The sequence below is a fragment of the Gracilinanus agilis genome, chromosome 4, assembly GCF_016433145.1.
Source record: "Gracilinanus agilis isolate LMUSP501 chromosome 4, AgileGrace, whole genome shotgun sequence".
NCBI lineage: Eukaryota > Metazoa > Chordata > Mammalia > Didelphimorphia > Didelphidae > Gracilinanus > Gracilinanus agilis.
In genome coordinates, this window is record NC_058133.1 from 167,275,291 (window position 1) to 167,284,220 (window position 8,930).

At 41.9% G+C, this 8,930-nt stretch overlaps 1 protein-coding gene across 1 annotated transcript; it reads right to left on the reverse strand.

Annotated features, from left to right (window-relative positions):
* Window positions 1-4,327: 4,327 nt before the first annotated feature.
* On the reverse strand, window positions 4,328-7,611 carry LOC123244982 (60S ribosomal protein L39). The gene is made up of 2 exons (XM_044673672.1): window positions 7,460-7,611; window positions 4,328-4,634 (listed from the first exon to the last, which is right to left on the reverse strand). The coding sequence occupies exon 2, from the start codon at window positions 4,594-4,596 to the stop codon at window positions 4,441-4,443; it is 156 nt and encodes a 51-aa protein (XP_044529607.1). The 5' UTR covers window positions 4,597-4,634; window positions 7,460-7,611; the 3' UTR covers window positions 4,328-4,440.
* Window positions 7,612-8,930: the final 1,319 nt, after the last annotated feature.

The window sequence follows — 8,930 nt, forward strand, 5'->3', positions numbered from 1 at the left end:
GTCTTTCCAGGATGATTTTACACTGCTACCCCTACATTCCAATCAGACTGGCCTACTTATGTTCTCCATATGTGATATTTCCATCTCTGCCTCTGTACCTTTTTAGGGGCTGTTTCTGGAATGTCCTCTCCCCTTACCCTCTATTTCCTGGAACCACGAAGTCCCTTCAATGTTCAACTTGAATGCTTTCTCCTTCAAAAGGCCTTTGATGATTCTCCTTATTGCTAATTCTGACTCTCCTCCCCAAATTTATTTAGTTATTTATTTGTTTGTTTTAAAAATTAAAACCCTTACTTTCTGGTCTTGGAGTCAATTGACTCTAAGGCAGAAGAGAGGTAAGGGCTAGGCAATGGGGGTTAAGGGACTTGCCCAGGGTCACACAGCTAAGAAGTGTCTGAGGTCACATTTGAACCTAGGACCTCCCGTCTCTAGTCCTGGCTCCCCTCTTCCCCCCATTTATTTTATTCTTATTGGTGTATGTGTTGTTTCTTCTCAGTAGAGGATCCTTGAGGGGTTTTTTGGCTTTGTATCCTCTATGCCTAGCATACAGCAGGCCCTTAATAAGAGTTTGTTGAACTGAATTGATACCATCCAATGAATCTGATTTCAAAATTTGAATTGCATCCACTGTGACTAACTACTTTGAATTTGAGGTATGTTCTGGTTAGGAAGTCCTTTGAAATTAAAAAAACCCATCAAACTGTAACCACTTCCATTCTTTCGGGGAAAGCGTATGGGTAACTCTGCGGCTTTCCATCAATCTAAGCACCCATATTTTCTCTTCGTAGTAGGGTGCCAAATGCAAGGAGATGAGGAGACATGATGGGAAAACTGGATGACATTTCCAGATTCCTCTAAGTTAGGGCTTCAGCAAAGTTCTCATTATTTTGTTTGAAGTAAATTCTCCCTTGGGATACAGCCATATTAAAACAAAGCATATAAGCACTGTCTAAAGGTAAATAAAAATAGGCTAGGGATTGTCCATTCTTGATTCCTTTTGCTGTTCAAATAACGAAGGGTCAATGGCAAGAGCTTTTCTGTCCATTTGTAACTATAATTGGCTGTTGTAATTGAGTATGGTTTCTCTTTAGAACTTTTAATTTATACAGATTAATGGTGCATTATCCTAGTTATACTTATGTCACTGTTATCAGGTTATATAAATTTTCCCATGCTTCTCTAAATTCTGATACTTGACATTTCTCACCACACAATATTTTCATTACATTCATGCACCACTTTGTTCAGGCATTCTCCAAGTGATAAGCTCCTTTGTTCCCAGTTACCACAAAAAGTATTCTTCTGAATTATCTTGGTGTATTTGGATCTGTTTTTGACTTTTAGTTATATATGTGGAATAAAGAGGTTTCCAGATTACTGCATACAAGACAATGTGCATCTTGGCCCCCAGGACTTCCCTCTTATGTGAAGGCTGAGGAATATCTTTTTCCTGTCTTGCAGAAATCTATCTTTTTTCTCTCTAGATGCTAGACCTCCTCTGGTCACCTGTTTTCGTGTGTTTTTCTTTTCTTTTCTTTTCTTTTTTTTTTTTATCAGAATGAAGTGATTACTTGTGGTGAGATACAAAGACTCCAATTTTGAGGGGAAATCTCATGTCCATTTACCTTCAATATTCTGTTGTCATCACTAGGTAGCACTTCAAAGCAACATTATTTTTTATTTAGTATCTGAATGCCTAATACTGAAGAATATTACTATTTAGAGAAAAGAAAAAGGGTAAGAAATATTGCAAGGTGAAATAGTAAGCTGTTTTGGACAGTAACTGCCATAGATTTGAGAAAAATGGATGTGGGCTACAGTGGGCTTTTTAAGAGAAGGGTTGATCTAGCTTGGGTTCTAATTCCTCTTGTATAGACTAAAACTGGGGAGTCTGGCCATAGATATTAATATTTTATTAACAAGAAAGGAGAGGTTGAGAGAAGAGTGAGAAAATAGAGCATTCCTAGAGGAAGGATTCATATATAGCCTTCATTTAACTGGCTTTCAGCATATAGTTTACCCCAGTAGTGCTGGGAGTCCTCAGTCAGGATCTACACAGAAGCAGAAGAGAGCAAACTTGTCCCCTACCCCAGTTGTTGGCTTTTCCCGCTGACCACAGCGAGACACTAGTTTAGATTGTATCCTTGTGATCAAAAGTCTCCTCAATAACTTCTTTCACACAATCTTGCCAGCAGCAGTTCAGCTCCAGGAACCTCATACCCCACCTGGAATAAGCTCATCTCCAAAAATTTCATCATACAGACTCAGTGTTAGATTCTTTTTTTAAAAAAAATTTTAAACCCTTAACTTCTGTGTATTGGCTCCTAGGTGGAAGAATGGGCAATGGGGGTCAAGTGACTTGCCCAGGGTCACACAGCTGGGAAGTGTCTGAGGTCAGATTTGAACCCTGACTCTCAATCCACTGAGCTACCCAGCTGCCCCTTCAGTGTTAGATTCTTAATCTCCTCAATTCCCTTAAGCCTCCTTTCCCTTCTGATTAGAGGGCTGAAGGGTAGTACTAAACTCCTCCCAAAGGGCTGGGCATTCACTCATCAGACTATAAGCAACTCCGAAGGAACTGTCTTTTTCTAATTTGTGTCCCTAGTGCTTAGCAGTGTCTGCTTAAAGTACCAAGTGTCTATTGAATTTAATTGATAGGCAGTGTAGAGAGTAAGGAATTAAGGTGGATTTACCTTTTTCCTTAGGGGGAAAAAAAATACATGTGTTTAAAATTAGTGTTTAGTTTCTTTTCACTAAAGGTGTTACAGAACAGTTCTTATGTCATGGACCCCTGTGGCAATCTGGTAAAACCTATGGACCATTTTAGTTTCTAAATGCATAAAAAAATGTGATTTGAAAGGAAGCGTAATTTATATATTGTCGTGTTATGTTTGATTGTTCATGACCCCATTTAGGATTTTCTTGGCAAAGATAATGGGAGTTTTTGCCATTTCCTTCTCCAGTTCATTTTACAAATGGGTTAAGTGATTTGCTCAGGGTCTAGTAATTGCCTGAAGATGAATTTGAACTCAGGCCTTCTTGATTCCAGTCCTAGGGCTGTATACACTGTGCCACCTTGGTGTCCTAAATTGGAATTGGATCCTTCCCACTGAGATTTCACCATTTTGTATAAAGTACAGAGTCAAGTGGCACAAATGTAGTAATAGTTTCCTGATTTCCTTTCAAATGTTCCCATGTGGTTTTCTTCTTTTTTTTAAACCCTTAACTTCTGTGTATTGGCTCTTAGGTGGAAGAGTGGTAAGGCTGGGAAATGGGGGTCAAGTGACTTGCCCAGGGTCACATAGCTGGGAATTATCTGAGGCCAGATTTGAACCTAGGACCTACCGTCTCTAGGCCTGGCTCTCAATCCACTGAGCTACCCAGCTGCCCCCCCTCCCCATGTGGTTTTGGGGGCAATTCAGTACTTGTTAATTCTTTTACTATACCAAGAAAGGGAAAGTGAAATTCAAGTAAAACAATTTTAAAAAATTTCCTTTCCTTGAATCTTAAGACTCCATACTGAGTATTAATTCCAAGGCAGAGGAGTGATAAGGACTGGGAAACAGGTTAAATGACTTGCTCAGGATCACACAGCTAGAAGTGTCTCAGGCCACACTTGAACCCAGGGCCTCCTGGCTCCCTCCAACTCAACTTATTGCTTAGTTTTCCTAACTAAATTGGCTAAAAGTTTTTTTTACACTACCTAAATTTCAAAAATGTTTCGTCTGACCACATTAAGGTTTATTGTCCTCAAAGTTCTGAACATCAACTATTTAGGAGGCATGCTCAGTAGAAACAGCTTATTATAGTTGATGACAAAACTGGAGGCTTTAGAGCTGGGAAGGCTCCTAAGAGCTCAAGGCCTCTCCTGGCTGTAGTTTCCTCTCCCCCCACTTTCTATCCCTTCCCATAAAAAGTACCTTGTATTTATGTTCCATATAGTTATATGTGAACATGTTTCTCTCAAAAGGAGTTTGATTGAAAATAATTTTTTCCTCACTTAAAATTTCTTCTACCATTGTCTAAACTTCTACCAGGTTCGGCATCAATTTCTTCTTTTATGATGACTGCTTTCTTTTCTAGCAATTGATTTCCAAGGACATCCTTATCACTATGTCTCTTGTACTGTTCTCAGTACTGATGTATTTTAGCCTCCTTTATGTCAACAAACACCATTTCCCAACTTTAAGTCAATGGACCTTTCTGAAAACTGGGTTAGTTCATGACACTCTTTAAAGCTTATATAAACATCAGCTATTATCACTGAAGAAAATAAAACTTATTACTAAATCAATCAAAGAAATAAATGAAAACAAAAGACAATCTCTGAATGCTAAATTTTTTTTATGCCTGCAATGTTGGAAATTCCAAAATCAAAGGTGGTGGCATGGCAAGAGGTTTTGGACTTGGTACAGAACAAATCATCAAGATGTCAGTTCTTTATAAGCCCAGCTTGGTTCTTCTCCAGTGTCTCCTCTTGGAGTTGTATCTGATCTTATTGCCAGTTTTCATGCGAATCCACTGAGGAATCGGACGATTTTGCTTCTGCTTCTTTGCAAGGAACCTCTTGATTCTGAAAGTTTTGTGGGAAGACATGGCGGATGTCTCAGCAGGGTAGCCAAAAAACAGCACAACTAGTGAGAGAATATTTTAGTATTAGTATCAGTGATCTTGGTGATCTCAGCCCAGGGCCTTGCACATATCAAACCCCACATAAACATTTGTTGAACCAAAGCATAGGGAACTATTAGTCCTGGTTTTGCACTAAGATTTATTCATCATCTAGAAGAAGTCCCAAATAAACATATAAAACATAGGCCATATTATAAATACAATACCTTGTATTTACCCTAAGTTTTTTTAGAGCCGATACTCCTTTATTTTTACCCCCAATTATGTGACTATATTATAGCACCTGTATATGTACTAATATATGTATTTTCAAATACACATCATATATCATGTATATTCAAATTTGCATTTCTATAATCAAGGATTAGAACATTTTTTATATGATTATTGTTAGCGTTGATTTCATCTGAAAACTGCTTATTCGGAGCCTTTGACATTTTTCAACTGAGGAATGACATATTCTATTTTAATTTGATTTATAGTTCTTTTATATATTTGAGAAATGAGACATTTATCAGAGAAATCTGTTATGAACTTTTTTCTCCCAGTTTGTTTCCCTTCTAATCTCAATTGCATTGGTTTTGTTTGTACAAGAACCTTTAAAATATTAAAATTATTCATTTTATATCTTGTAATGTTCTCTATCTCTTGGTCATAAATTCCTCCCTTCTCCATAGAGCTGACAGGTAAACTATTTTATATTCCCCTAATTTACTTACAATATAAGTAAATCATATTCCATTTTGACCTTATCTTGGTATAGGGTGTGAGATATTGATCTATACCTAATTTTTGCCATGTTGTTTTCTAATTTTTCCAGCAATTTTTGTCAATAGTGAGTTTTTATTCTAAAAGCTGGGATCTTTGGGTTTATCAAACACTAGACTGCTGAAGTCATTTACCCCAAATCTAGTCCATTGATCCACCCTTCTATTTCTTTGCCAGCACCAAATTGTTTTGATGATTACTGCTTTAAAGTACAGTTTAAGATCTGGTACCCCTATGCCACCATCCTTTATCTCCCCCCCCCCCATTAGTTTCCTTGATATTCTTGACCTTTTGGTATGGCACTGAATAATTAAATTAAGTAGAATCATCATTTTTATTATATCAGCTTGGCCTGACCATGAGCAATTAATGTTTTTCCAATTGTTAAGTTCTAATTTTAATTGTCAAGGGTTTTTTAATTGTGTCCATATAATTCCCGTGTCTGTCTTGGCTAATATATTCCCAAGTATTTTATGTTGTCTAGGGCGACTTTAAATGGGAATTTCTCTAATGCTTGCCGTTATGAAAATGATGATTTATGTGGGTTTATTTTATATCCTGTAACTTTGCTAAAGTTATTAATTATTTCAACTAGTTTTTTTTAGTTGATTCTTTTAAGCATAGGGAGCAGCTGAGTGCATCAGTGGATTGAGAGATAGGCCTAGAGATGGGAGGTCCTAGGTTCAAATCTGGCCTCAGATACTTTCTAGCTGAGTGACCCGGGGCAAGTCACTTAACCCCCCAATGCCTAGCCTTTATTTTTCTTCTGCTTTGGAACCAATATACAGTATTGATTCTAAGACCGGAGGCAAGGATTAAAAAAAAAGTGATAGTTTACTTTCCTCTTTGCCTACTTTTTATTGCTAAAGCTAACATTTCTAGTACCATATTAAATAACTATGGTGAATAATGGGCATCCTTATTTCACTTCTGATCTAATTGGAACAGCTTCTAACTTATCCCCATTGCAAATAATACTTGCAGATGGTTTTAGATAGATACTATTTATGTTAAGGAAGGCCCTTTTATTCCTATGCTTTCTATTTTTTTTTAAACCCTTATCTTCAGTCTTAGAATCAATACTGTGTATTGGTTCCAAGGCAGAAGAGTGGTAAGGGCTGGGCAATGCGTGTCAAGTGACTTGCCCAGGGTCACACTGCTAGGAAGTGTCTGAGGTCACACTTGAACCTAGGACCTCCTGTCTCTAGGTCTGGCTCTCAATCCACTGGGCCATCCAGCTGCCCCCCTTTCTTGTGTTTTTAATAGGAATGAGTGTTGTATTTTGTCGGAAGATCTTTTCTCCATCTATTGAGATAATTAAGTGATTTGTTAGTTCCAGGGAGTCACCTGGATAGATGCAAGTTCAAATTCACCTCAAATATTTATCAACTGGGTAAATCACTTTACCAATCTATTTTTCCTCATCTGTGAAGAAGGGATTGGCCTCCATGATTCTTTCCAGCTCGAAAAACTATGTCACCGGATCCAGAACCTTCTCGGTTTCCTCCATTTTTTTTTTTAAACCTTTGCCTGCCGCCTTAGGATCAATACTATGTATTGATTTTAAGGCAGAAGATTGGTAAGGGCTAGGCAATGGGAGTCAAGTGACTTGCCCAGGGACACACAGCTGGGGAGTGTCTCAGGCCAGATTTGAACCCAGGACCTCCCATCTCTAGGCCTGGCTCTCAATCCACTGAGCTACCAGCTTCCCCCAACTTTCCAACTGTTTAAAAGACACTTAAACCTAATTCCCAACCAGGAGTGACTCCTGGGGTCCCGGCCGGGACTTCGCTGTTTGTGGCCCCTGCTCCTCCGCCTAGGCGGGGTAAGGGTGGGTTGGTCTAGACTACGCAGGCCCCAATCTTGGGCGCTCGCTACCAGACCCACGAGCCCAGCACCCTGCGAAAGGTTCTGAAGCCGGCTCCTAGTCCCCAAGCGCATGGCGTGCCCGCTGCGATCTGGGGACTCGCGCTTTCCCGCTCACATCGGAGTCGGTTTTCTTTCAAACGCACGCGCAAGCCGTAGCCCGGATTTGCTTAGCTCCCTAGGGCTCACTCACCACGAGTTCCAGCGGCAGCGAGGTCCGAGTTTTAAGGGAAGACGCCGCTCAGCGAAGCCTCCAACCGCTCGCAGGCTAAAGAGAGAGAGAAAAACGGTTAGCAAACCGACGGAAAGCTTGCCGTGGAGTGAGGGAACTTCCGCTCAGGCGGCAGGACTTAATCGTTTCTCTTTACTTCCGGGTCGAGGACATAGTACGTGCTTCTTCGTGCCTCCCATTTCATGGCGTCTCATGCGGAGGCCCAATCAGGCTTGAATAACACCCCTGCTATCGTCCAGAATGGAATAGTCCGGAGCTGAAGACAAATAAATACATTTTCCCCAAGCCCCTGCAAACCGGCAGGAATGGAATAGTCTTGTGCGAAGGACTCCTTTTTTTCTTTATACTCCCTCCATCAGTTGGGAATGGAATCGTCTGCTACCGACAAATCTCTCTTGTCCATACACCTTCAATGGGCGAAAATGGAATAGTCCGGTACTGAAGACAAATCTCTCTCGCCCACACCCCTCCAGCAGCCGAGAATGGAACAGTCTGGTGCTGAGAGAAATAAAAAAATCTCTCTCGCCCACATACCTGCCCTAGGCAGGAATAGAATAGTTTCATTTTAAGGACCAGTATTCCCACACCCCCCCCCCCCCGATCCTCAGGGGAGGAATGGAATAATCCCACTGGCTGGGAGGTCGTGGGTGGGACTGTATGTGTGTGGAGGGGGAAGCGCACGCGCAGCTGAAAGACTGGGGCTAGAGGTAAGAGGAGGTTTAGGAAGCTGGGCGGGGATACTGGAAGAGAAAGCCGGAGTCGGGGAGGTAACGGCCCCTGCGGCTAGCTCGGAGCCCCGGGTAGGTTATGACCCTTTTGGCTTGCACGGAGTCCAGGGGAGGTAATGGCTCCTCTGGCTAGCACGCCCCCAGGCTGAGCAGTTTTGTCTAACATGGGAAGGCGGAGGAAAGAGACCCGCTAGCGGCCCTTGACCTGCCGGCGCCAGCGCGATGGGTCCGCAGCTGGTGAGCTCCGTAAGAGGCTCGGGCTCAGGGGTTTGTGTAGGGGAGGGCGTGAGGTAGTGGGGGTGAAGAGAGGGGCACGCATGAACTGGGGAGTGGGGCGTGATGCGACCCTCACTCCCGCCACTCTCGTCTGAGTCCATGCAACCGCAGCAACCCTTCACCACCACTGGGTGGGAAGGGCTGCTTTGCAGATGGGGGGGTGGGGTGGACGCCCCCAGCACTCCCAAAAAAACTACTTTGGGCAGAATTGTCCTGGGGGAGATCTCCGAACCTGCACTCTTCCTCGTTGGAGCGGCCTGGCTTGGCTCAATCTTGAGATCCACCTTGCACCCTCCGGGGAGGGGGAGTGCCCAGGAGAGGGAATAGAGGCGTTGCGGGACTAGTCAGTCAACAAGCCTTCATTAAGCGCTTATGAAGGTACCAGGTACGGAGCTAAGAATCAGATGCCAAGGAAGACAAAACCATGG

What these genes read in the sequence shown, in the direction of transcription:
- LOC123244982 (XM_044673672.1), bottom strand. Translation starts at nt 4,596, where the DNA reads ATGTCTTCCCACAAAACTTTCAGAATCAAGAGGTTCCTTGCAAAGAAG.